The following is a 27,898-nucleotide window of genomic DNA, read 5'->3' on the forward strand; positions in this document are numbered from 1 at the left end:
GGATAACTTAACTCATAAAACTTCAAATTCTTAAGAAGTACTAAAATTTTGCTTGTTTGATTGGCCATATGGAAAGTCAAGGCTCTCACTTCCTTGACTATAAGAAAAGTAACTTACTTCCCCTAATCCAGTTGATTTACTGCATGAGAAGTGAACTTCCCAGAAAATAGGCCATTTGAACTAAACAAGACCTTAGTAAAAGGTGGAGTTGTTGGAAAAGAGAAGCTACAACACTTTATGTACAAGTGTGATATTATGCGGCACATCACATCATACCATGTTTCTTAGTAATTAAATTAACTGTTGAGCTAAAATCAAGTTAATTAATATGGTCCGATATTAATTAATATTTACTTTAATAGTAAGTAAATCTTATTTGCTTATGCAAGAAGTCTTGATTTATAAATAAATTAGTCCTTTTTATACCAATGAAGTATATCACACACACGCTTCTCGTACTTAAGAAGTAAGTTGTGTATCATGTAAGTTTCTTCATTAGCTTATGTTGTAAGCTTATTGTTAGCATAATTACAGCAATTAGCATGATTATAGGAGATTTATATAACATAATTGCTGTAATTATGCTATACAAATCTCCTATAATCATGCTAATTATTGTAATTATGCTAACACTTATAAAGTAAGCTTTCTCTCTTATTTAAGATGCTATTCCGTCAACTAAAGTTAATATGTATTAAGAACACATTATGTGTAAGTGTGAGACAATTTACGAGAGTCAACAGAGACAAATCAATTTATTGATGCAAAGAATTCTCTTTTAATAATCTAAGGATGGCTTAATCAAACTTCGCATCAGATATGTTTAAATTTCTGTAAGATATTATTTGTTCAAGATCCTTTTTTTTTTTTTTTTTAACGTTGATATGATGTGAAACAACGTGTTATGATAATAACGTTTACATAATATGATGTGGCACATCACAACATCATCTTGGCTGGCTTTGGTGTTGCCGAATGCCGACCAATATGTTGGTTTCGTCATCAGCCTTTGAGAATGTACTAATATCCATATGGAATAAGGCTTTGGTGTAAGCAGCAACAATACGATGATGCCAACGACAAACACAACTTTCAAGATCGAAAGACCCACATTTGTTTCAGCCCTCCGCTTTGCACAACCTAATGAGCATGGACTTCTTCAAGTGGAACAGGACTCTTGGTCTAATTCATTTTTATGTAGCAGTGGAGGGCTGATGCTAATAGTCGAGCCAATGGGAGCTATTATCATAGCTTGCTGATATATAGAGAAAGAAACAAATGATCAAATGTCATAAATTTGCAATAGTAAAACGATTGAAATGATTTTCTCAGGCTACACAATTTTATTTGGAAAATATGGAGGCCGAAGGAATGCAGAATGCCGGTTTTCGATTTATTATGTCATTTAATTGTCATGTGGGTTTTTTATTCAGTCATTCTATGAAGTATGAACATATATTAAGGCCTTTTTTTTTTCTGGATGGAACTTTGCATACACAGTATCGCGTGTAATAGAGAAGGTATTGCATTCTATCTTGGACCCATGATGCGTCTGCTGGATAAACACACACACCAACCAGTAGCTTCCTTCCTTTCCCAAGAACATGAGTGGCTAAGGATAAGTTTGAATCCAGTTAAAGTGGCTTAAACTGATTGAGAATGATTCAAACGTTTGGTTTTTTTTTTTTTTTGGTTTCAATGGAACTGTTTTACTACATATGGTTTAAAGGATTAAGTCGACAAATTGACCACATTGAGATCACAAGTATTGCACTGATGATGTATTTTGTCAGTCCTTAGTTTCATCCCCCTTTTTTTTTTAACTTTTTCAGTGAATATATATATATATATATATATATGATTTTTTTATTTTTATTTTTGTTCAATTTATTATAAAATATTATAATTTTTAAACCCAAAGCAAGCGAAGGTTTTTTTGTTTTTTTCATCACAAAGCAAGCTAAGGTTGCATGCTAGTAAAATAAAGCAAGCTCCTCCAGTTCAGAGAATCACTTCCATAACGGATTGGCAAATAGAGCCATCAGGTGCTCTGTGCATTCAAATAGTTGAATGTTCTATTTTGGAAAACAAATGTTTTTTTTGCCCTATTTTCAAAGGCATAAAATTAAAAGAGAATCAGCTGAAAAGTTCAATAGAGAATTCTGGAGGCAAAAGCCGGCTGGCAATTTTGATCAGCTATAAACCCGTTCTACCGCAGATCATCCCTTTATATGCTCCGTCACAACACCTGTTAACATCCATTTATATTTATCTATATATGATGCACTTTTCCTCCTGTCAAACAAATTACAAAGTTGATTACTTGCAGTCAAATAAACTCAGAAAACTACAACCCCCAATATATATATATATATCAAAAGTGCTACTAGCAACAGATGCATTTACAGCTTACCTCCATGATATAGAATGATTATAGTTGTACGATACTATACAGTGCATTATGAAAAAATTGGAAAATAGACTTTATAATTAGCAAGACGAACTAAATGAAAATGCCAAATTCATTATTGCTAGTAATTTAATTTACTTACTATTTTTCAGAGTTTAATGCAGCTCCAGTTGTCCTGCAATAAATCAAGAGAAGCCTTTCAGCCACTGCTAAGTGGAACCACAGGCCCATTCAATAACAGATTCAGCATTTGGAAAGATTGAAACCATACCTGCCCTGCTGCTTTCCAGCAAAACTCAAGTTTGATCTCCCATGAATTGAACCCTTGCTCTGAGTGCCAGTAGTGCCTGATCTATCAAAATCTGATCCATTGATTTCCTGAGAATCTTTCAATTTACTCAAAATTTTTACATTTAAGATTCCCCCGGCAGCAGCAAAACTAACACAGTTAGGCTGTTTTGAATCATTTGATGGAACCTTCCTTAGTCGGTGAGACTGTGCCATTGGAGTAACAGCCACAGAAGGCAAAAATGATGAGCAAGGAGGAGATGCAGCCGCAGATGCAGCAACTTTAGCAACTGCTGCTGTAGCAGCTATCATTTCTTGAGCTCCTTCTCGAAGCTGAATGTAGTCACCCTCAATAAAAAATAACTGAAATCACAACTTGAAATTCTCAGATATGACAATGAGAATCTAGGTAACATATAATTGCAAATTCTAGAAACTCACTTCTGGGTGAGCAGCCACAAACTCATCAAGCTTTCCATATTTTTTCTTGTAATCATGCCAATGTAAAGGTGCAAGCATCTTGCCCAGCCTATTTGGTAGCTGCACTTAGACACCAAGAAAACTACTTCAATTCTTGTAAAATATTAAACGGGTTAAGATGGACAATTTATAATTGTAAGACACAAACCGTTGAATTGATTCGAATTCTACCCCCAGCCGGAATTGTGCGAACTATGCAAGCTAACAGAGATCTTTCATCAAGGAGTACAGTCTCTGAAGTTTTTCCTACAGTCATCACATTTGTCTGCCCTGTTGAGATCAATGCTTCAGACAAAACTACATCAGTACCATTATTGATTGTGGCTTCACTGACATTAACTGAATGCATTGACGTTTCAGATAATGGTGCACTGGCAGAAGAACTTGGTTCTTGCATCAAAACTTGGTCATCTAACCTGTGATCACTCGAGTTCAAAACACTTTGCTCCTGCAAGAGTTCAATTTCAGACCAGTTAGAGCTAGTCACAAGTTGCTTTCAAATAATAAACAAGCAACCCTTTGTAACAGAAAAGCAGAGGGGTTTTAAGCAAAAAAGTATTGAACCTTCATTTCACTGTTTTGATCAAGAGAATTCAGATTTAAAGAATCACTAAATTGGGAAGAAATCTGCTGTAAGTTCTGCTCAGGTTGGGAGGCAACCAAGTAACTTCTATCCACTGACTCAAGGACCTACAAAAGAAAACATTTTAGTATACTCCTGTCAATGATGAGTACAAAAACATATCACATGTAGATAGCAACATGTAAATATGCAGAACCTGAGCTTCCCTAGAGGACGAAGAGATTACAGGATCAGGCTCTGTCCCTTGGCTGATGTTAACATCCAGATAATCTGGATGAAAACCTTGTCCATTGACAGACATTTCATACTCATACTTTGCATCTGATCTCACAAGGTTGTGATCAGTTTGGGATAATGTGAGTTGATTTTGTGTAGGTGATTGAGCACCCTCAGACATGGCCTGCAAAAAAAGATGAGAAACAAGAATATTCTTAACATTACCACAGGCAAAACACTAAATTCAGGTTACATTTTCATCAGACAGGAATTGGAAAAGAATACACATTATTATATCACAAGTCACATATAACACAGTGGACAGAAAATATATTTCAATCAGATAATACCTGCTGGTTCTGCCAGTGTGGAAGAGATGACATTGCTGGTATTGAATGAAAATGCCCAACATAAGATTGTGGAACATGTGATGGCATAGAATGAGGAATCCCCTGTTGGTGCAGGATGAATGGATGCAGTGCAGTCACCTGTCCAGGCGGAAGGTAGGTAGGCATACCAAGTAAAGACGATGGTGCAATGGGAACACCAGCAACATGGTTGGTCTAATGAAGAGCACAACAATGTTGGAAATCATGAATACAGCATTAGAATAATGATTTTCTTTGCTGCTGACAAAGTAGGTCCATCAGCTAAGTAAAGTTTTTTCACTTGTCAATGTAATATCGTTAGTTGATTGTCCAGGACATAAGCAACTAAGCTGATGCAGAATTTGCTAGGCATTTTAGGACTGCTACCTACTTTAGGGGAAAAAATGTAGGAATCAAAATTTTATTCTATTTAGGAATTTCGTGTTGATTTGTGATTCCTAATTAGTATTAGATTTAGGGTTCCTAATCCTAATATTAGTAGGATTACAAATACTCTACATATACCTAAGTTCCCTACACATTTTAGAGACTTTTCCTATGATTAAAATTTTTAGTTAATAAAATAAAGGAGTGGTTTCTCTCATCTCTTGAGAATTTGTTTCTCTATCTTTCAGAATTTGTGTCTAAGCCCTTTATTCCCCATTTGTTCTATTGGTTTCTATATCACAAGCATTACAAAAAGCCACAGAAAATGTCACCCAAAAAATTTCTTCACTGGATTCTCCCATTAATAACTTCAGTTTGTATTTTTCTACTTAAAAAACAATAAAATGCTCTTGCAAATTCTTTTCAACTGAAAGGTCTGCACATCAGGAACAATACTACAGCCTAAGAATCATCCTATGGAATTTTTTTTTTTTTTGGGGCCAAAGATAACTCTTTTGCCTCACCCAGGCAGAAATAAGGAAACAAGAAGCACCTGCTCCATGAAGTTACAAGAAAAGGACAGATGATGCAGAGAATTCGTGGCTAAACTGTGAGCAGCCATATTCCCACGCCGCCTTACAAAAGAAAACTTACAATTATTAAAATTAGCAGTTAAAGAAACAACATCTTTCACAATGACTTTGATGTGAATTGAAGGAATGGAGGATCCCGACAGAGCTTGGATAATCTCAAGAGAGTCACCCTCTATAACAACCTTAGAGAATCCCTTGCTCACAGCTAGTATGAGTGGATCTGAGATATGGTTGTGACCAACCTAGAGAAAAACCTTTATTGTCTCTTGCGATCACTGCTACAGCTCCTCTGTTGTATTGCTTAGAAACTGCTGCATCAAAGTTGATTTTGATAAAACCATCAGGGAGGGAGGAGACCATGATGAATTGTGGTGAGGGGAAGTTGGCAGAATCTGAGCCTGGCATATTTGCTTCCATGGATTCCGAAAAAATGGGTGTTCACTAGATTAATAATCTCTCGGGAGCAGATTGAATTATTGCAAAAACAAGCACTATGCCGGTTATTCCTTAACTGCCAGAGAAGGAAGGCTGCCATCAGTATCAATTCCTTCCCTTACGGATGAGGGCTCAGAAAATCAATGATTTCAGACCAACATTCCCCAAAGCTCTGACCCTGCAGCAGAGAAGATCTTAAGTTGAGGGAAGAAAGAAACCAAACTTCCCTCGCAATGGGACAATCCAAAAACATGTGTTTTGAGGATTCAATGGTGTTGCATAAAACACAATTTGTATCTATCCCCGCTACTCTTTTGTGAAGCTGTTCCTTAGATGGCAGCCGATCTATGCAGCAAGTCCACAAAAAAAATTGGCTATCTTATTTGGGAAGTTAAGAGACCACAACTGCTTCCAGAGTTTATCATTGGGTTGATGTGTGGATGGGATATAGATGGCATCAAAGATTAGAGAAGTAGCTAGAAAAGTACTTTGAGAGTCTAGAGAACATGGACCACCCTCAAAAGAGAGATGATGATGGAATGAGGAAGTACAAAAGGCAGTGAAGAGAGAGAGAATGGTATAAGAAATTACCTAAGTGTGATAATAATGAGGCATATGAACAGTACAAAATAGCAAAGAAAGAAGCAAAAAAGGCAGTTAGTCAAGCAAGAGCGCAAGCCTTTGAAAAAGTATATATGAGAAACTTGGAACTAAAGAAGGGGAGAAAGATATTTATAGATTAGCAAGGAGAAGAGAAAAGAAATGTCAAGATCTCAATCAAGTTAGGTGCATTAAGGATAAAGAAGGAAAAGTGTCAGTGAAAGATGAGGACATTAAAGAAAGATGGAGAAATTATTTTGATGATCACTTTAATAATAGTCAAAATGATAATAACGTGAATATAGACTACAAAGCAATAGAAAAGAATGTAAATTATACTAGAAGGATTAGATCTTTAGAAATAAATGAAACACTTAAGATAATGAAAGTGAGTAAAGTCTGTGGACCCAATGGAATACCAATTGAAGTATGGAAGTGTTTGGGAGATATGGGAGTGGCATAGTTAACTAAATTGTTTAATAAGATTCTAAATTCAAAGAAAATGACTGATGAATGAAAGAGGAGTATTTTAGTACATATTTTTAAAAATAAGGGAGACATACAGAGTTGCTCAAACTATAGGGAAATTAAACTCATGAGCCATACTATGAAGTTGTGGGAGAGAGTTGTAGAACATCGACTACGTCATGATACTTCTATCTCTCCCAATCAATTTGGCTTCATGCCTGGTCGTTCAACTATAGAAGCGATCTTTCTTATCAGAAGCTTGATGGAGAAATAAAGAGATGCGAGGAAAGATTTACACATGATTTTTATCGATTTAGAGAAGACTTATGATAGTGTTTCAAGAGATATCTTATGGAGAGTGTTAGAACAAAGGAGGGTATCTATTAGGTATATAAAAGTGTTAAAAGACATGCATGAAGGAGCAACTACTATCGTGCGCACAGTGGGAAGGGACACGAGATTTTCCTATCTCAGTTGGATTACACTAAGGTTCAGCTATAAGCCCTTACCTTTTTATAAGAGATTTTCCTATCTCAGTTGGATTACACTAAGGTTCAGCTGTAAGCCCTTACCTTTTTATAAGAGATTTTCCTATCTCAGTTTGATTACACTAAGGTTCAGCTGTAAGCCCTTACCTTTTTACATTAGTTTTAGATGAATTAACAAAACATATACAATAGAGTATTCTTTGGTGAATGATGTTTGCAGATGATATAGTTCGAATAGATGAGACGCAAGGAGAAGTTAATAGAAAGCTAGACCTTTGGAGAAGTACCCTAGAGTCAAAGGGCTTTAAGTTAAGTAGAACGAAGACAGAATACATGCATTGCAAGTTCATTGCAAGTTCAGTGAAGGCCAAACTGGTGATAGGGTAGGAGTTAGTTTGGATGGAGTTAGTTTGGATGGAGTGATACTGTCCCAAAGTAATCACTTTAAATATCTCGGCTCAGTCCTTCAAGTAGATGAAGGATGTGAGGAGGACGTTAGTCATAGGATTAAAGTCGGATGGTTGAAGCGGAGACGTGCCACTACAGTTTTATGTGATCGCAAGATTCCCAATAAGTTGAAAGAAAAATTTTACCGCACAGCCATACGACTGGCCATGTTATATGATAGTAAGTGTTGAGCACTGAAGGAGTCATATGTCTAAGATAAGAGTTGCGGAGATGAGAATGTTAAGGTGAATGAGTGACCATATTAGACTAGATAAAGCCCATAATGAGATTATTAGACAAAATGTAGGACTGGTACCAATTGGGGATAAGTTGAGATAAGGGAGATTGAGGTGGTTTGGTCATGTGAAACATAGACATACGGAGGCTCCAGTTAGATAAGTAGAGCACATTAGGGTAAAGGATAGAAAGAAAAGAAGGGGTAAACCTAAACTGACTTGGAAGAGAATAATACAACATGACCTAAAAGCATTACACATTTTTTGAGGATTTAACCCAAAATCGTTTAGAGTGGAGAAAGAAAATCCATATAGCCGACCCCAAATTTTTGGAATAAAGGCCTAGTTGAGTTGATGTTTGGATGGACTAGAATTTGTGGTACTTCTAGTTCGAAGAGAGTTGATAAGAGGGAAGGCCAAATGGTATTGGACTAAATTGTATATGATCCATGGATTTGTTGCAGGTCCTGTTAAGGATCCAAGGAATATGGGCCAAGATCCAAAGCCTTCGATGGTTTATTATAGAAGAAATTAGAAGAAGAAAGAAAAGTCGAGAATGAGACAGCTGGAAGGGAATATTTTGAAGGTTATACAGTTAGAGGAATTGTGGAAGGATGGCCACATGTTCCTTAAGGGAAGAATCCAGCTTACAAATAAGGAATATTGCAGCAGAAAAGGAGGAGGAATTTCTTTTGTCAGTCAGTTATTGTTGGGGCTAGCTTGAGCTAGTTCGGGAGTATTCTCCTAGATATCTTTTCTATCCTCTTTATTTTCTTTTCTTCATTGTTTTAGGAGTATTTAAAAGTTGTTGAGAGGTTACCGTCTAAACACTACTGCCATTTCTCCTTGATACAAATTCAGGATTCTTCTCATTATACATTTTTCTTGTTGACTGTTCTCAACTCTATCATTTGGTCCGACCTGCCGTTGTGCAAAATCAATAACCAAAACCAGAATGGAGGGACATATGGAAGGGCGTGTTGATGAGGTAGAGGAGAACTTATCAGGTCTACAAGACTGATTGGCAGCCATGAGGGTGGAACAAGAGCAACAGATGAATTCCTTTCAAAAAGAGCAAAACCAATGTTTTGCTAGAGTTGGGAATTTGCTTTCTTCCATGGCTCATGGTAAGATAACTTTTGTGGAAGGAGAATCTTCTACTCAATCTCCTACCATTGGTAATACTTCCAATATTCTTCCCACTGCTCAACCTTTAGTAGTTGAAGATTCGTCTATGACTGTCAAAAAAGTCAAACTGCCTAATTTTGATGGAGTGGATCCTGTTGGCTGGTTAGCAAGAGCTGACCAATACTTTGTTATTCATCACACTACTGATGCCATGAAGATACACCTTGCTTTTGTTAGTATGGAAGGTTCCGCTCTGCATTGGATGCGATGGTTACATCAACACACTTCTAATATTTCATGGGCTCAGCTCACAATTGAATTACTTTAGCGATTTGAGGGTGACATGCGTGTTAATCTCTTTGAATGTTTGGCCACTATTACTCAAGATAAATCTGTTGTTGAATATATTGATGCTTTTATTGCTCTTCCAGCTCAGGTTGAGGTTTTAACAAACCAACAGTATTTGGATTTTTTTCAAGTGGCTTAAGAGATGATATTTGGGTACGAATTCATTCTCAAGATTCAGTTCATTTATTCCAAATCATGAATCTCGCTTGTGAAATTGAGCTCGAGAATCAATTTCTTTCTTTTGCTAAGTCACCACCGAAGAGTTCAGGGGATGGCATTAACAGGTGGGCTTCACAAACTAGGCCTGAACACAAATCAGGCTCACCCAATTTTTCTAGAGAAAATTCTATTTGGCCTAAATCCCTTACTATTCCTCATATATCTCTAAACTCCTAACTTTAGCAGCTCCATCTTCTCAAGCCAAAGCTCCTCTAAGAGGATCGAAATTTCTACAAAACACATCTTCGCCTACAACACCTCAATCTCACCCAACTTTAGCCCAAAATAAAGGTACCCAATACTATACTCACCAAGAATTTCTTGATTTACAAGCTAAGGGTCACTGTTACAAACGTAAGCAGCCATATCACCATACGCATGAGTGCTCTAGCAAAATGTCAAGTGCTCTAATCGTTGGGCATGATGAGCAAGAACCACCAGATGTGGATGTGGATGTGGATCTGGGTATGGTCAATTCTGAATCTCCTATTATGGCAGTAGCTAATGACGCCCATTTAACTCGCATGGAACTTCCATTCTATTCAATGGGTGGAATATCTTCTCCGAAGACTAAAGCTGTGAGGATGGGTTCAGGGTTACCACTCACAGTCATGATTGATAGTGGCGCAAGTCACAATTTCATCTCTGGTAATGTTGTTTCTCAATTAAATTTGCCTATTGAAGTTACCCCTATTTTTGGTGTGCACTTAGGTGATGACCACAGGGTTCAATCCAAGGGGGGGCGTCGTGATGTGAAAATTGATGCGGGAAATTTGGAAGTCACAGCTGATTGTTACGTTTTTCCTTTAGGAGGTGTTGATGAGATTTTAGGTATAGCACGGTTAGGAACACTGGGTGAAGTTCGAGTAAATTGGACAACCATGCAAATGACCTTTATACATAGGAGTCAGTCTATCACTCTGACCGGTAATCCTTCATTTATAAGAGCTAAAGTTTCTGTTTCTCAATTGCATAAAGCGATGGATGTGGACTTCCTAGTTTTATTGTGGCAATTATCCGCAAATCATACTCCAGTTCTTTGTGATGAAGAAATTACCAGGCTCCAACAACAAGAGTTGTCTCAATTATTGCCTAAATTTCAATGCATTTTCAGAGATGCTACTACTTTACCTCCTCGTTTTCCTAATGATCATGTGATTCCTTTGATGGCAAGCACTTCTGCTATAAATGTAAAGACGTATAAATACGAGCATTTTCAAAAGGATAAAATTGAGAAGCCAGTGGCAGAAATGCTCGCAGTATACGTCCCAGTTCCAGCCCTTTTTCGAGCTTAGTTTTTTGGTTCCAAAAACAAAAAAAAAAAAATGACATATGGTGGTTTTGCGATGATTACCGAGCTCTCAATAAGGCGACAATACCTAACAAGTATCCTACACTGGTTATCTGTGAAATGCTGGATGAGTTAAATAACGCACAATATTTCTCAAAGTTGAATTTGAAGTCAGGGTATCATCATATTCGGGAGTCGGATAATGACATACCCAAGACCGCCTTTCGCACTCATTCAGGCCATTATGAGTTCGTTGTTATTCCATTTGGTTTAACAAACCCGCCAGCCACTTTTTAGCCTACAATGAACGATTTATTCCGGCCATTTCTCTGGCAATTTGTTTTAGTATTTTTCAATGATATCCTGGTGTATAGTCAAACTTGGGCAGATCACTTGAAGCATCTCTGAGTGGCCCTCCAATTATTATTGCAAAATGAATTTCGGGTTAACACCAAGAAGAGTTCTTTCAGGAAAACTACGGTGGAATATTTAGGTCATGTTGTCTCTATTCATGGAGTTGCCATGTATCCTTCGAAGGTTTTTGCTGTTATCAATTAGCCTCAACCCAAATCTCTGAAGGTAGTTCGGGGTTTCCTTGGGTTAACTAGGTATTATCGGAGATTTATCAAAGGATATGGCATTATTGCTAAACCTTTGACTCAATTGTTGAAGATGGAAAGACATGGTCAATTAATCTGCAATTCTGAAGCACAACAAGCCCTTCTCTAACTAAAAATATGCCCTGGTTCCTTCTTCGGTCCTTGCTACTCATGATTTTTCCAAAGAATTTGTGGTTGAATGTGATGCCTTGGAAGTGGCATTTGTGTTGTTCTTATGCAGATCATCGCCCAATCGCCTATTTTAGCAAAGCTTTGTCGCAACCGGTGCTTTCTAAATCATCCTATGAGAGGAAAATGATTACTCTTGTGATGGCAGTCCAACATTGGAGGCCTTATTTGCTTGGGAGAAAATTTTTGGTGCATGCTAATCAAAGTAGTTTGCGGCATCTTTTGGAACGACACATCACAACACCAGCACAGCAAAAATGGGGTGCAAAATTATTGGGATATTTTTTTCAAAATTGTTTATAAAGCTAGCTCCACAAACATAGCTACAAATGCTTTATCCCATCGAGAGGAGGAATTCGAATTACATGTTTTTAGCTCACCTTAATGGATGGAATAGAGTCAGATTGAGAAGGACATTCTCAAGGATTCTCGTCTCTAGAAAATCATTCAAGATCTTCAATGCAATCCTGCCTCCCATGCACATTATTCATTGGTCCAAAATAGGCTCTTCTACAAAGGTAGATTGGTAAATCCTGTGGATTTCTAAATTGTTGAATGAATTCCATTCTTCTCCCTTGGGTGGCCATTCGGGTGCTTTTCGCACTTATAGGCAGCTAGCTTCAAATTTATATTGGCCTGGAATGATGAAAAGTGTTCAACAATATGTGGCTGAATGTTTAACATGTCAAGAAAATAAAATGAAGCATCATCACCTGCAGGATTACTTCAACGTCTTTCCATTTCGACTAGAGTAAGGGAAGACATTTCTATGGATTTTATTACAGGTCTGCCTCGTTCGCACGGTGTGGATGCCATTTTAGTAGTGGTTGATCATTTCTCTAAATATGCGCATTTTCTGTGTTCGCGCCATCCTCATACAACTAAAATAGTTGCTTATTTATTTGCCAAGGAGATTGTGAGACTTCATGGGGTGCCGAGATCCATTGTAAGTGATAGAGGCCCTACCTTTCTTAGTCATTTTTTGTCTGAATTATTCCGCTTACAAGTTACCCAGTTGTGCATGAATATAGAGTATCATCCAGAAACAAATGGTCAGACTGAAGTGTTGAATAGAGGGCTTGAGACTTACTTGCATTGTTTTACTTCGAAGCAACCTAAACAGTGGAGCTGATGGATTTCTTGGGCCAAATACTAGTATAATACCAATTATCATATAGCTACTGGAATGACTCCATTTCAAGCTGTTTATGGTCATCTTCCTCCAACAATTCATCAATTCTTGCCAGGAGAAACAAAGGCAGACGTTGAAGCATGAGATTTAACCACTAGAGATGAATTGTTGAAACAATTAGCCTATAATCTTACAAGAGCATAATAGAGAATGGTTAAGGCGGCTAATAAGCATCCACTGGAAGTTCAATTTAATGTAGGTGATTCGGTTTTTCTCAAAATTAAACCTCATCGCCAAACTACACTCGAGCAAGTTATCAATTCTAAACTGGCCGCTTGTTATTTTGAACCATTTAATATAGTTAAAAGGGTGGGGAATGTGGCTTATCGGTTATAGCTATCGGAAAATGCACAAAATCATCCTGTATTTCATGTCTCTCAAATTAAAAAAGTAGTTGGGCAGCATGCTGAGGTAGTTCCAGACTTAACTAAAGGATTGGAGATGTATGAGGAACTAATTGAACCAGAGGATGTGCTGCAATACAGAATTTCAGATGTTAATGGTATTCCAGAGTCTCACCTCTTAATTAAATGAAGGGCAAACCAAAAGAGGAACCTACTTGGATGAGTAATACAGATGCGGTTAATCAATTTCCCAATTTCAACCTTGAGGACAAGGCTGTTCTTCAAGAGGTGAGCAATGTTGCAGGCCCTGTTAAGGATCCAAGGAATATGAGCCAAGATCCAAAGCCTTTGAAGGTTTATTATAGAAGAAATATGAAGAAAGAAGAGTCTAGAATGGGACAGCTTGAAGGGAATATTTTGAAGGTTTTACAGTTAGAGGAATTAGCAAAGGAGGGCCACTTGTCATTAAGAGAAGAATCCAGCTTCTAAATAAGGAACAATGCAGCGGAAAAGGAGGAGGAATTTCTTTTGTCAATCAGCTATTGTTGGGGCTAGCTTGAGTTAATTCAGGAGTATTCTCCTGGATACCTTTTCTGTCCTCTTTATTTTCTTTTCTTTGTTGTTTTGAGAGTATTTAAAAGTTATTGAGATGTTATTGTGTAAGCTACTGCCATTTCTTCTTAATACAAATTCAATATTCTTCTAATTATACATCTTTCTTGTTGACTGTTCCTAACTCTATCAGTCCAAGCCTTGATTAAGACTTAGGGGGTGTTTGATAGGAGGTTAACAAGGAGTAATTATTACCCTTATAACTTTTAACCTCTCATTAATGTTGTTTGGATACTTAAAGATTTTTCACCTCATTAATATTTATGCCTTCTTGAGGGTTTAAATGTTAACCTTGGGGGCCTAGGTTAATAATTACCCTCTTCAAATGTTAAAACTTATAAAGGTAACATTTAACTCTTGATTTTTTAACCTTCTACCAAACACATCCCTAAAGGGATAGCAAGGATGCATCTCACCTCTTCCCCTTCAAAGTTCCTCTTCAACGTTGGAATGTTCCATGCACTACCATTAGCTTTTCTAAGCTTAGAGACCCAATGGATTGCTAGGTCATGATTTGCTCTCACTTTAGGGAAAAAAGGAAAGGAAGATGGAATCCAACGGTCATGTTTGCATAAGAAAGGAAAAACATTCTAAACTTCCCATCTAATACCGTTTTCTAGGAGAGTTCTTCCCCAAAGAATGCTTTGCCATCCCTAAGCCGGTCTAAATCCTCTTTGGGCTTGGAGAAAAGAGGTAAAAGGGAAGTATTTTTCTTTAAGCAATCTTGACAAGAGAGAATCCGGGTCAAAAAGAATTCTCCAACTTTGTTTCACTAGTAGTGCCATTTTAAAGCTTTGAATATATCTAAATCCCATGCCTCCACATTTTTTGGGTTCGCATAACCGATTCCATGAAACCCAATGAATCTTCTTCTCCCTTGTTTTGACCCACCAAAAACTGGCCATAATACTGTTGACCAATTGGCAATAGGAAGAAGGTAACAAAAAGCATGACATGGCATAGATAGGAATTACAGTGGCTATTGCTTTAATAAGGACTTCCTTCCCTCCCTTGGAAAAAAGTTTTATTTCCAGCCTGTCGTCTTAGCCTGAATTCTTTCTTGGATTTGAGCAAAAGCCTTTGATTTTTATCAAGGGATGTGTTGGAATCCTACATCGAAACAATATGAAGTAAAAGGGCAATATATAAGTGATTAGGTTGTAACATTGACTTAGCTGGTCATTTTGATGTGTAAAGCAATCTAATTACTTGTATAAGCCTGAATTAAAATGAATTGATTATAATCTGACTGACACTCTCTCCGAATTTAATATGGTATCAGAGCCTAGACTAGGTTGTGGGTTTCAGCCACCCATAAGGCTGTATAATTGGGCCCGTGTTGGGTTAAAAATAAAAAATACAAATTAATTGTCAAGTGACAACTATGTGATTGCACTTGAGGGGAGAGTGTTAGAATCCCACATCGAAACAATATGAAGTAAAAGGGCAATATATAAGTGGTTAGGTTGCAACATTGACTTGGCTAGTCATTTTGATGTGTAAAGCAATCTGATTACTTGTATAAGCCTGAATTAAAATGAATTGATTATAATTTGACTGACACTCTCTTCGAATTTAATAGGATGGAAGAAGGCAAACCCAGGAAATTATCATAGCCTTGCATGTTGTTAATTTGGAGAACTAAAGCAATATGATATCTTTGACGAGGTGGGGCATTACTATTGAAAAAAAATGGCTGATTTGGCACAATTAACACACTCATCACTAGTTGAAGCATAGTGCTAGAGAATATCCAAAATCTTCGACAAACTCTCTACTAATCAGATTTTGAGAAGATAATGGAATCCTCTGCAAAAACAAGCTGAGAGATTGATTGACCCTGACGCAATTGGAGACCCTCAGAATGGCAGCAGATTTAATCTTATGGGATAATCCTTCTGCACACAAGAAATATAGATATTGAAACAACGGGTCACCTTATCTGACACTCCGAGATGGAACATGTCGATTAATGTAAAATAAATAAGTGACTAAAGTTACACATGACGTAATCCAATGGATCCACTATGGAAAGTTAGTCCAGAGCAATTAGGAGTAGAATCACATTTTTTTCTGACAACCTCAACAAACAACCTTATCAAGTAACAAAACTTAATAATCTTTAATGTGATAACTTAGTAATATTTCCTAATCACTTTCTCCCACTGTTACCACATGGTTCATTAATTGTGATAACTTAGCTAAAGCCTTCATATGAGTTGACATATCTACATACAAATTTTTGGTGTATAATTTTTCCATAAAATACAATGATATTTGAATAATAGGGGTATTATAGGATTATAGTCACTTCCAAAAAGTTTGTCTGCCAACCATGAATTTAAATTTCATTCACAATCACAGTCGCGAGTAATGTAACGGCCTTAACGTAACAATAGCGCCTTATCGTTACACAAATTTTTTTAAAAAAATTTGCAAAGTTCACAAAATGAATAGATATTTAAAAATATAAATAAAACTAAGATAATGAACTAAATAATAAGCATAAATATATTAAATAAAGACATTAAATCGATCATTCTTAGACATCATTAGCATTAATTAATTTAAAACTAAAATAATATGTAGATAGTAAAGAACTAGCGTTATACTTAACAAATATTAATAAAGCCTAAAAGTTTTTTTAATGTTATCTTCTAATTACTTATGTATTTTACTAAAACTAAATTTGAAAGCAGTTCAAAATTAGAAAAAAAGAATAATGTATAGATCAGATAGACTAATGCTTCATGCTATAAATTTAATTTTAAAAAAAAAACCTAGCATAAACATAATTTTTATGAACAAATAAGCAAAAAAAATAAATAAATAAACAAATAAATAACTCTTCTTTTGCAAGATATGGATGGGTAGAACTAGAAAGATAGTTCGTGATCTTAGCTAACTAGATTATGATTTATGATCTTAGCTCAGGAGACAAAAAGCGAAAGATTTGTAGAAAGAAAGAGAATCTTAGATCTAAAGTTGAGAGAGAAAGTGAGACATCACAACTTAAAACTCCCTAAACCAGAAACAAATCACGAGGAAGAGCTATTGCCCTCATTTGGACCAAAAAAAAGATAGTGAGATAACGGACCATTACCATTACTTGACGGTAAATAACGACTACTACCATTATGTAAAGGCCGTTATGGCTGTTACAGGTGTTTTTTTTCTATTGGTGACTAGAGGCTAAAAAATTTTAAATAACGGCCGTTACATTATAAATAATGGCTATTACGTTACATTATTTAAAACCATCTGCCAACCATGAAATATTAACTAAACAAGCCAATACAAATTATAGGAAAAAGTGTGGTAATACAACTTCTATCTCAAGAATAGCTACTCTGAAAACCAGCATATAAGAATCAAGGCGTTAGCCTAATATATTTAAAGCAAACTAACATTATGGCCCATTAATTATGTTGGAATCCTACCAGATTGTAAATCCCTAAATTAAAGAGATTGTATTGTATTGTATTTCTTCTTTCCTTCTTGTAATTATCTTCTTCCTATATCATAAGTTTCCTAGAATATCTAGATTTCTTTTGTATCTAGGACTGTTATACAGAAATAGGAAGAGTGTACAAGACAAATACACACTGAAATACAAATTATTCTCTCCAAGAATCCTTCTCAACATGGTATCAAAGCACAGCCATCTTTTAGTGGCGTAAATTTTTTTTTAAAGGAACTAGGGTTTCTAAGTGGGTAAGCTTCTAGCGACCTATAGAGGGAGATTGAGCTGTCATCGCCTACGCTAGGAGGAAGCCCACTCTGCAATCAGTCTATCACCAAAGAATCGTCATCGTCTAGCAAAGTGCGTGGCCTCACGGTCCGACACAAGATCTCTCCAGTTTTCCACATGCCAACATGTGAGCCCTCTTCCAGCAACTTTTTCTAGCCGAATCTCCTTCCGGTGTTCTCCCCTGACCATTGCACCTATGCCCAACCTATTCCTTTCGCCCGGTTTGCACCTTGATACCTGGACCTATTTGTTTGAGCTTGTATTGCTTTTTTTCTAGTATTGTTATTCTACTGTTCCTTTTTCTAATGGCTGAGGGGAAAAAAGAAATTTCAAAAACGAAGATGGGTACCATGACTAACAATCTTTCTTTACAAATCAGTCTCGTAAAGCTTGACGGTACTAACTATCTTGCATGGTTAAGATCTTGTTTGTTATTCATTCAGGCTAGAAGACTGCAAGGATATGTCACAGGGGATAAAACAAAATCGGAACCTAAGAGTACCACTTATAGTCAATGGGAATCAGAGAATTCTGTTGTGATGTCTTAGCTTAATATTCAATACAATCTCAAATAGCCTATGGATATTTGATGTTGAACAGTGCAGCAGCTATTTGGAATGCAATCTCCCAAACTTATTCTATGATGGACAATGATGCACAAATCTATGAGCTTTGAAACAAAGTTCATAGTATGAAACAAGGAGAGATGACCATTACTCAGTACTTTGCAAAACTAAGTGGTTTGTGGTAGAAACTATACTATTACCAAGAATTTTAAGCCATTTGTACTACTGATGTTGTTAAATTTCAAAAATTGATTGAGAAAGAACGAATCTGACTTGTTAGGTTAAACATAGAATATAATCAGATTCGGGTCCAAGTACTTAGTAAGGATCTCATGCCTTCCCTAAGGCAACCTTATTCATATGTACAGCAAGAGGAAAGCAGCAAAGGTATCATGATCCACTCTTTACTCATTGACAAGGCAAGGTTAGTAGCTGTTATGTGAGAGATTGTGGTTGCGATTATTAGAAACAAATAATTTGTTCTTATTTTGCGACAACAAAGCTGCTATCAGTATAGTTCATAACCCAGTTCAACATGATTGAACCAAACATATAGAGATTAATCGACCCTTCATAAAGGAGAAAATAGTTGATGGGTCTTTAAATGTCTCTCATGTGACTTCCAGAGAATAAGTGGCTGATGCGTTTACTAAAGGTTTAAACAGCAAGATATTTCATACTCTAGTTTACAAGTTGGGCATGTGTAACATACATAAACTAACTTGAGGGGGAGTGTTGGAATCCTACCAGATTGTAAATCCCTAAATTAAAGGGATTATATTGTTTTGTATTTCTTCTTTCCTTCTTGTAATTATCTTCTTCCTCTTTTATTAGTTTCCTAGAATATCTAGATTTTTTTTGTATCTAGGATTGTTTATATAAATAGCAAGAGTGTACAAGGCAAATACATATTGAAATACAAATTCCTCTCTCCAACAATCCTTCTCAACAAATTATTTCCCCTCATTCAATCCCACATTCATGGCATAATTCATAACTTGTATAACTTTTACAACCCATCATAATTCTTTTATTGAAGTTGTGCTGCATGCACTCAAGATTAACCATAAGTATCCACTTTCTGCATACCAGACTACCATACGTATAATAAAGCAGTAACAAATTGACTTTACAATTTGAACTATATCAACATCACATGAGGCTATCCAAAAATCTCAAAAAAATATATTGAATCACTAAGGCTCTGTTTATTTCATGAAAAAATAACTTGTCTATAGAAAATATTTCCAAGGAAAACATTTTCCAAGAGAATAACTTATTTTATGTGGTTTGGTTGCAATGACGAAAAACAAAGAAAAATTATTTTCTAGATTTTGGAGTACACCAACAAAATGTTAATTTTCGTTCAATTTCTGTCATCAATGACTGGAGGTGGCTGCCAGTGATCAATGATGACTAGTCGTGGTCATCAATGACTGGTGGTGGCTGCCAGTGATCAATGATGACTAGTCGTGGTCGGTGATCAATGCTTAATTTTCCCTTTAATTAGGAAAATGTTTTCCGTTGACCAATTCTTCTAAGCACCCCAAATGCCAGAAAAAGTAGAAAATGTTTTTCAGAAATTCCATCAAATAGACAAAGCCAAAGCTTGACAAAATTCAAACTATAATACCATGTCTTAGTAATAAGTGCAACCACCAATTCCTATTCTTATAGTTGATAAGTTCAGGATGTTATCTATAAAAATTTGAAACATGAGGCAACATGTGCCACTTGCCCAAGAATAAGCCTCAATCACAACATGAACATATTTAAAACAATCAAAAGTTTGCACTAAAACAGAAATGAGGTAACTGATCTTTACACAGATGCTCCACGTTATCAGCCCAACCTAAATATTCATTTCTCAAGCATTGCTCATAGAATGGAGCTGCCTACTGATGCATGGGTTGGACAGCATAGGAGGATCGAATGAAGCAAAAGGGTGAAAGAAACAGCAGAAATTTATGTTTCCTTCTGTGGCAGCTTGTGGAGATGTGTTTTCCAGTCCAAATTCGCTTCCAATTGTGTTTTCAGAAGTCCTAACATTATCCCACTTGTTTTGGGAAAGTTTCCACTTGTTTGGGAGAGTTTTAGCCTGCCAAATTAGCTTATTATATATTCCTATTTCAATTAGGATTTTCTTTTTGGTTTCCTATTTCATCTAGCATTTATTTAATTTTCCTATCCTAAGTAGGATTTAGATTTCTTCCTATTTTATTTAGAATTTGCTAATTCCTTTTGTAATTTAGTTTATCCAAACTTCCTGGTTAGTAGAGTTATTTTCCTATTAGATTAATACCCATATATCCAACGTATTTTCAGTTTTAGAGTTCAGATTCCTATTAATAAAAGTCCAGCAGAGATTTCACTCAATTTTCACTCATGTGAATGTGTGTTACTTTTCTTGAGCCTGCATCACCTATGACTGAATGTCATATGGCAGTAAGGCAGTTATTGAAGAGAGAGAGAGGGAGAGAGAGAGAGTAGCAATACAATTTTGCTCAAGCGTAGATTTAAGCACCTCAAGTGCCTATTCAAATAGATATAAACCACAATGAACCAACAAACGAAAAAAATAAAATAGCAAGATTTGACATTATTCACAAGCCTGACATCAATTCTTGTAAAATGATGCCAAATACTGGGAAAGCTAGTCCATGCCCAAAGAAGGAAAGCCTGAACTTTGTTAAAAGCATTATGGCAGACTCAGAACCCTATGGGACAAGGCATAAAGAAAAGAAAATAAACTAGAAAAAAACAAATCTAAAAGTACTCATTGAAAAGTAGCTTTAGTGGCAGAATTTTACAATATCATTAACCAGCAGACATAAAATTCGTGTCATTAGACAAATCCCTTGTAGTGATTGCCATAAATGAACTAAACTTAGTGAATCCAACAAAAGACCTAGTAAGAACCCCAACCACCCTGAAGCCTAAGCGAAGCCCCAAGAGGTTATTGATCGATCTACTGCAATGTTCTGAACATAAATCACTTTTTATTCTTTTTAATGTGTAGTGTATCTGGGGTACCGTTCAGTTGAATTTGCAAGCTCCCAACCAAAAGTTGTGGCCAGTGATCAATAAGACACTCAAAGCATCCAAGGTACACTTCTCCTGGAAGATACCAAAAGCAACTTTTGGCCAAAGTTACAGCAGCCCAAGCCCAGCCATAGTCATGCAATCTAATGTATAAATATTGGCATTGCTCTTTTCATTACTTAATTCAGTTTCATATCAATAGGTGTAACACCTCTCTACTTTTATCCTCTTTTTTTTTTCTTTACATTTGGCAATTACACAAAAGTTAAATAGTATACTAATAAATTTATTAAAAGGCCAAAGTTATAGTTGTAGAGCAACAAAATATGGATGCCAAGTGAACCAGCCAACCAAACAAAGAAATTTCAACACCTAAGCCCATGGTTTCACTGTGTATGTACACTATAAATGGTAATGACTATTAAAATTCTCACTGCAGAACTCATACTGGCATTGATATAACTTCTTATCAATGATAAAATAACCACAATGATAAGCAATCCTACCTGGTTTGATGGATTATCTGCATTCCCATTTGGAAGTGGTCCATTATTAGCACTTGTTACACCATTTCCATTAACATCTAGTTGGTTTCCATTGCTTTGACCAAACTTTGATATATCCTTTGAGCTTGTCTGGGATATGCGTGACTCTTCAGGGTAAGATCCACTCCTTTCTCTTGTATCAGCTAGCTCAAGATGAAGCTGTTGTACAGTATGCAAATGAAGTCTCTCCATCTCTGCTAACTAATATCAATAAACCAAAGGAAGAAGCAAATAAATCAATCCAAAAATGATTAAACTTTGGCCACAAGAATAGCAGTATCACGCTGTTTATCATGTAGCAGTATTTATCTATACTGCATCAGTAAAGGTATACGAAGGATTTTTTTTTTTTTTTTTTTTTTTGAAAAATAATGAATCAAAATAAATTTCAGAAGTAAAATGAATAAGCCAATTAGTCAGCTGAGAGAAAGAGGAAACTGTACAGATACAAGCAAGCATACAGGACACACAAATGTAATATAAGCCAACATCTGTCTAAATGCCAAAAGAACTGATTGCAAGTCAACCTGTCTTTGACAACCCAACCATAGCTGATTATATTGTTCTGTACGTTCTCGTAATTCAACTTGCAGCGAGTGGTTTGTAGTAGATTGCAAGGCATCCATCTCCTGAACGCGTGCAATCCAAATTTTCAATTGTTCATCCTTCAAAAATATTGTCTCCTGATCAGCTCTATGCTGAAAAATAAAATCAATATTAGACCTCCCAATCCTCACATGGTTAAATAACTTAATTGGTCAACAATTTGATAATGGAGGAATCCATGAAGAACACAAATTCATATACTAAATTTGCAATTTTCAATAGCCATTAGCCATCATAAATTGTACTCTTAATGAAGAACCAGATCTGTAAATGTCCAATCAATAGACCTGTTCCTGCAATTCAAGAATCTGCCTCTCTTTTTCTTGAACATGTTCTTGAAGGTCCCGTATTTGCTGTATATGCTGTGCCCTTTCAGCTTCAGAATGATCCCGCTCTCTTCTGCAGAAGAAACATTTCCAGTAAGTCCATACAAGATTAAAGTAAGGTTATTACCAGATTGGCTATTCACCACCTCCCTTCACTGCCTTTATATCCATATGAAAGTAATGCAGTAAGAAAATAATAATTTGGTACTCCATATGTGATAATGTACAAAATTCATATTTCATTGTGTATCTTTGAACGTAGGGAGAAAAAAAAAAAAAAAAGAGCAACGGGCCAAAGAAGACATAAAACCATAAAATATGTGTCCTAAAATATACATACATAGTGCCTTCTGGGAACCTTTGTTTTAGTCACATTGTTTCTAATTTACAATCTCTAACACAAGATGGAGCTTGCCTCAATCATAAAAAAGGAAGTAGAGTTACTTGGATAAAAACAAAGTGATGTTAGGATTCCACTCTGAACAAATACCTAAATGTTGCCAATTCTTTATTTTGTTCTCTGAGAAGGCCTTCCTTGGCCCAGGCCTGCAAAAGATGATACAAGACAATAGTGCGCATAGTTTACCAAAAACAATTTCTCTAAAAGCACAACAAACACATGACCAGACCGCTTCATTATCCAATTTAATGGCATGTAATTCTCTTTCTTTCTCTTCCATTCTCCTTTCTAATTCATGTTTCACCTGTTCCCTTTCTCGGAGTTGTTCCTGTAAAAGAAACAAAGCCAATTCTAGGAAGTCATACGAAAGAGAAAGAATCAAGTAGTCACTATCTAGACTGCAGTGACATCAAATCAATTTTAAGGAATAACTTAAGGCCAAATGGGGTTAAAGAATGGCAGAGAGAGAGAGAGAGAGAGAGAGAGAGAGATCAGACAGAGGCTCAAATGGGGTCAAAGATTTGTTTCATTTTGTAATTTCAGCTACAGAATCACTCAATCAACACACTTACACTGTCAACAAAAACGTAATCCTAAAAAGAAAGCAAGAGAGAGTTGAGGAGCTTTTGGTGTTGCAGAAAAGAGGTAATCAGATAAATAAAAGAAATAGTGATTTTATTGCGGGAAAAAAGAGAGAGTTTCCTTTTAGCTTAGATGGAAGGCAAAGTAGCATAGTGTGGGCTTGTTCATGGAGTTACTGGAGTATTGCAATTGGTGACTACTGACTAGATTGACAGTGGCACGATTGAGTCATGAGTGAAGATAAGTGGCAGGGCAAGAAGAGGGAGGTTGCGAGGGTTGAAGCAAGAAAGTACAGAGATGTGGAGAAAGAATAAAAAAGGGAGGGACCAGGAGGGCCCCATATATTCAGCAGGAGGGCCTCATTGACACGTCATTGACGGTGTCATACACACGCATTGCTACATTTGGTCTAATGCAAAATTGTGCTAACTTGACATGGAATTTTTTAGGGTGTAAAAGGTTCCTCAAAATTTTGCGAGGTCTGATGGGTTAAAACATATAAGTTTAGGGCTAGAATAATGCATTTGGCCAATAATTTACCTCAATAGTTGTAAGCTACAAAATTTCAAGTAGCAAATTTTAAAGATTAGGTGGTGATATGCAGCCAAATTCACACATCTGATCTAAGGTTTTATGTCTAAAAAGTATTATACTTTAATTTATCCTCAGGTAAAATTACTCCAATAGTCCACAAAATTTTGGTTAATACAAAAAAAAAAAAAAAAAAAAAAAAAAAAAAAAAAAACCTTAAAAGGTTCAACCTTAAGATTTGCAGCAGCATCTTCATGATCTTTGATTTGAGCATCAAAACTGTTCTGCATTTCCATGATCTTCAACTGAGCTTTAAGTTCAATCTCCACATGTTGCAGCTCTTCTCTTTGTCTAGTAATACTATGAATTCGCTGCTGCATAATGTCATTATTCAAGCTACCATCCACATTGATCGAACAGAAGTCCACATCAGCAGGCTCTCTTCCATGCTGCACCTTAATAAACATCAAAATCAAGTTCACTTTCCATTACCATCAAACCAAAATCTTTTTTCAAAACAACAGAATATTACCTCGCATGTTGTTCTCTCATCTGATTGCACCAAATTTGATCGTTCCAATTCCTGTGATTAACCAGCACCAAATTAATGACCCAGAGATCAACACAAGTTACACATCCTAGCATTTATTAAGTTACCCAGAAAATGCAGAAAACAGAAGGAATTAAAGATTTGGATGTCAAATTTATTGGCTGGTTTTCAACGTTACTCATAAATATGACAGAAGAACATTCACTAGAATGAAATTATACATCGGAGTTAGGTTCCGACAACCTACTGGAGACTAATTTTTCCATACAGAAAATGAAGTTCAACCCGCAGATTACTTCAAAAACCTTGGGCAAAACCACATAAACCAAATTGTTCACATCAAGCGTTCTGTTCATATATTGTAAAAGCACACTAAAAAATGACCCAACTCCAAGTTTGGTAGCTGAGAAAATCAACGGAAACTACAAACTTTGCATCAAACCAAACCGCTAAAATCTTGTACCACACACCAAACGTTCAATTTCTCTCCTACATTTTTCGCAGGAATCTGAACAACCCGAAAGCAAAATTACCACCTCATCACCAGCGTTTCGAACGGAATGATGGTCAGAAACGGCACGCCACTCCTTCCTAGACAATGGCATCGGCAGAGAACCGCCGCGTGAGGCGACGACACCGGCCGCGGCCTCCATTAAATTCTCCGATACTGCTCCAATTCTCAACTGGTATCTAAGCACGCAGCAGAAAAAAGAAAACCCTAGCTTGTATGAAAAGATCAAATGAAACCCTAGAATTGTAGAAATTTACAAAGGACCTTGAAGGAAAAAGAAGATAATTAAAAATTAAAATGGTATATATTGAGAGGGAAAGAGGGTACCTTAGGCAAAAATTTGGGGGGTTTTGCAAGATTGTAGGGTATTGCAGGGGCTTGGAGTGTAAATAGTTAAAAGTTGACAGTATAGAGAGAGAGAGAGAGAGAGAGAGAGAGAAGTAGAGAGATAATTGGGTGTGAAATTTTTCGATAGATAGCAAGCTCCCGCCATTTATAGGGCAACTTCATCGCTAATTCATGTTGATTTCACGCGCTCTACTTTGGCGTGTGTCTCACCCTTCTTTCACGCTTAGCTTCCTCGCCGGTCATGGGTCAAACTTGAGTCTTTCTCTCTCGCGCTCAATTTGCTTATGGAGAGACAAAATTGAACTAAAAAAGTTACAAAGAAATTATATTGTAGTTTGACCTTTTTTTTTTTTTTTGAAGAATAGTAAAACCAATGTAAGCTCGTGAATAAATTTAACAATTTCATTTATAATAAATTATTTATAAAAAAAATTTAAATAAATGTTCACATAATTATTTTCATTTTTATTTTTTTAAAAATGAAATTCTTTTAAAATAAAAAATTAAATTTTTACATTTAAATATCAAAATTAATAAAAAATCAATTAAATTGAATTTTTTCTAAAATTTCATATTTCAAACAAAAAATTAACTATTGAATTAAATATTTATATTGAGATTTATACTGTCACAATCTGATTTCACGGGCCTGACTGACATTAATACCTGGACTGGCATAAAGTCCTCGAGGCTCATAGTAAGTCTTATTGTTCTCAAATCTATGACCAGAATAAAAAACTGAGGCACATCTTATAAATAAAATAAAATAAAATATTACATTTTTATTTAGATCAACTCATTTCGATAACTATCAAAAATTAAAGTTAGGGGAGTCCAACTCAACCCTGATACCACCATTTGCAAACATTTTAAATATCATAAAAATTCTACATTTATTAAAATATCAAAACTTAAATTTACAGAGTACCTGATAAGATTATTACTACTGCTAACACATGCGAAGTTCTAGATTATAATTTTAAAAAATAATAATACAAATAAATAACTGCTAATAAATCTGCAAAGAATGAAGCAGATTATTCTGAAAAAGAAACTCATATTGTAGCCTGAAAAAATAGGGTTAATAGGAGTGAGTGTTCGACTTATAGAGTAAGATATTAATTTTAAGTATAATTTCTATAACTATCCAGCACTAATGCATATCTAAGGATGAAATGCAATACAGATTATCATATTTAGCCAAATTCAAATACACTCGCATAAACAATAATTTGGAGCACTCACACACCCATATATCACATCAGATATATATATACACATCATATATATATATATATATATATATATATATATATCAGGTAGTCCGTACATTCTCCTGTTCCGATGACTAATGTCTGTTTGGACAGTCAGAATGTCTGGAACTACACTTAAACTATAGTAAGGAGACATAAATTGATGGAATAAATGTTAAGAAAATATACGAAAATTTTAGAGAAAATAAAATAAAATTTAAGAGAATTTATTAATTGGTACAAAAATAATAAAAATAACCCGATGAGCACTATAAAGGGCATTTTGGTCATTTTTACTCCAGAGGTGAATTTTGACCTAAATGTTAAATTAAAAATTTGAGAGAATAAAATAATTAACATAAATTAAAAACTTTATGAATTGAATTAGAAAAGAAAAGAAGAAGAAAAGAAAAGAAAAAGGCTTAGAAAAATTAAAAAATTTAAAGTACAAAAAAATAGAATATATATAAGGCATAAAAGACAAACCCCACCAACCTTTCTTCTTCACTCTATTCCCTCTTCTCTCTCTCTCCTTGGCCGGCTGGTTGCTACCCTTTTTTCCACCATTGTTGTCAAGCTTAATGCTTGATTTCTTCTTCATTTACCCATTAAAACTTTTAGCATCTTTCATTAAAAATCATTCCCACTCCATAAGGAAGCCATTAATAGTAATAAAAAGATGTAGAAGGGAAGTTTAACAAGACACCCAAAAGGTTAGTGCTCTAACTACTATTCTTTCTTCTATAAATATAAGAAGCATGCTAAACTAAGTACAAAATTCATGAAAATCAAAAAGAAAAACTTGAGAAAAGGGAGATATGATTTTTGGCAGCCATAGAACCCTTGAGGTTTAATGCTTTTAAGTGATGAAAAATGGTTCCATGAGAATATTTGATAAGTTGATGTGTTTGGGAGTTGAATGTGTAGTGTTTGTGCAAATTGGAACTTTGAAACTAGGGTTTGTGT

The 27,898-nt window shown here is 35.7% G+C and overlaps 1 protein-coding gene across 11 annotated transcripts; it reads right to left on the reverse strand.

The window, feature by feature from the left end:
- Window positions 1-1,982: 1,982 nt before the first annotated feature.
- LOC110669647 (uncharacterized) lies at window positions 1,983-27,840 on the reverse strand. Of its 11 annotated transcripts, none has more exons than XM_058135073.1 (17): window positions 27,707-27,840; window positions 25,354-25,595; window positions 24,803-24,853; window positions 24,501-24,725; window positions 23,387-23,485; window positions 23,248-23,303; window positions 22,719-22,830; window positions 22,353-22,523; window positions 21,787-22,026; window positions 4,328-4,540; window positions 3,958-4,161; window positions 3,743-3,868; window positions 3,327-3,626; window positions 3,140-3,238; window positions 2,682-3,061; window positions 2,553-2,585; window positions 1,983-2,295 (listed from the first exon to the last, which is right to left on the reverse strand). In XM_058135073.1, coding segments are annotated over exons 2-17 (2,430 nt in total). In that variant the 5' UTR covers window positions 25,474-25,595; window positions 27,707-27,840; the 3' UTR covers window positions 1,983-2,294. The 11 variants fall into 11 exon arrangements, with proteins under 11 accessions (XP_057991056.1, XP_057991081.1, XP_057991072.1 ...); XM_058135098.1 differs by having other exon boundaries at window positions 24,501-24,719; window positions 25,357-25,595; window positions 27,707-27,839; XM_058135089.1 differs by having other exon boundaries at window positions 25,357-25,595; window positions 27,707-27,839.
- Between the last annotated feature and the right edge of the window lie 58 nt (window positions 27,841-27,898).

This window comes from Hevea brasiliensis, chromosome 2, assembly GCF_030052815.1.
Source record: "Hevea brasiliensis isolate MT/VB/25A 57/8 chromosome 2, ASM3005281v1, whole genome shotgun sequence".
NCBI classification, from domain to species: domain Eukaryota; kingdom Viridiplantae; phylum Streptophyta; class Magnoliopsida; order Malpighiales; family Euphorbiaceae; genus Hevea; species Hevea brasiliensis.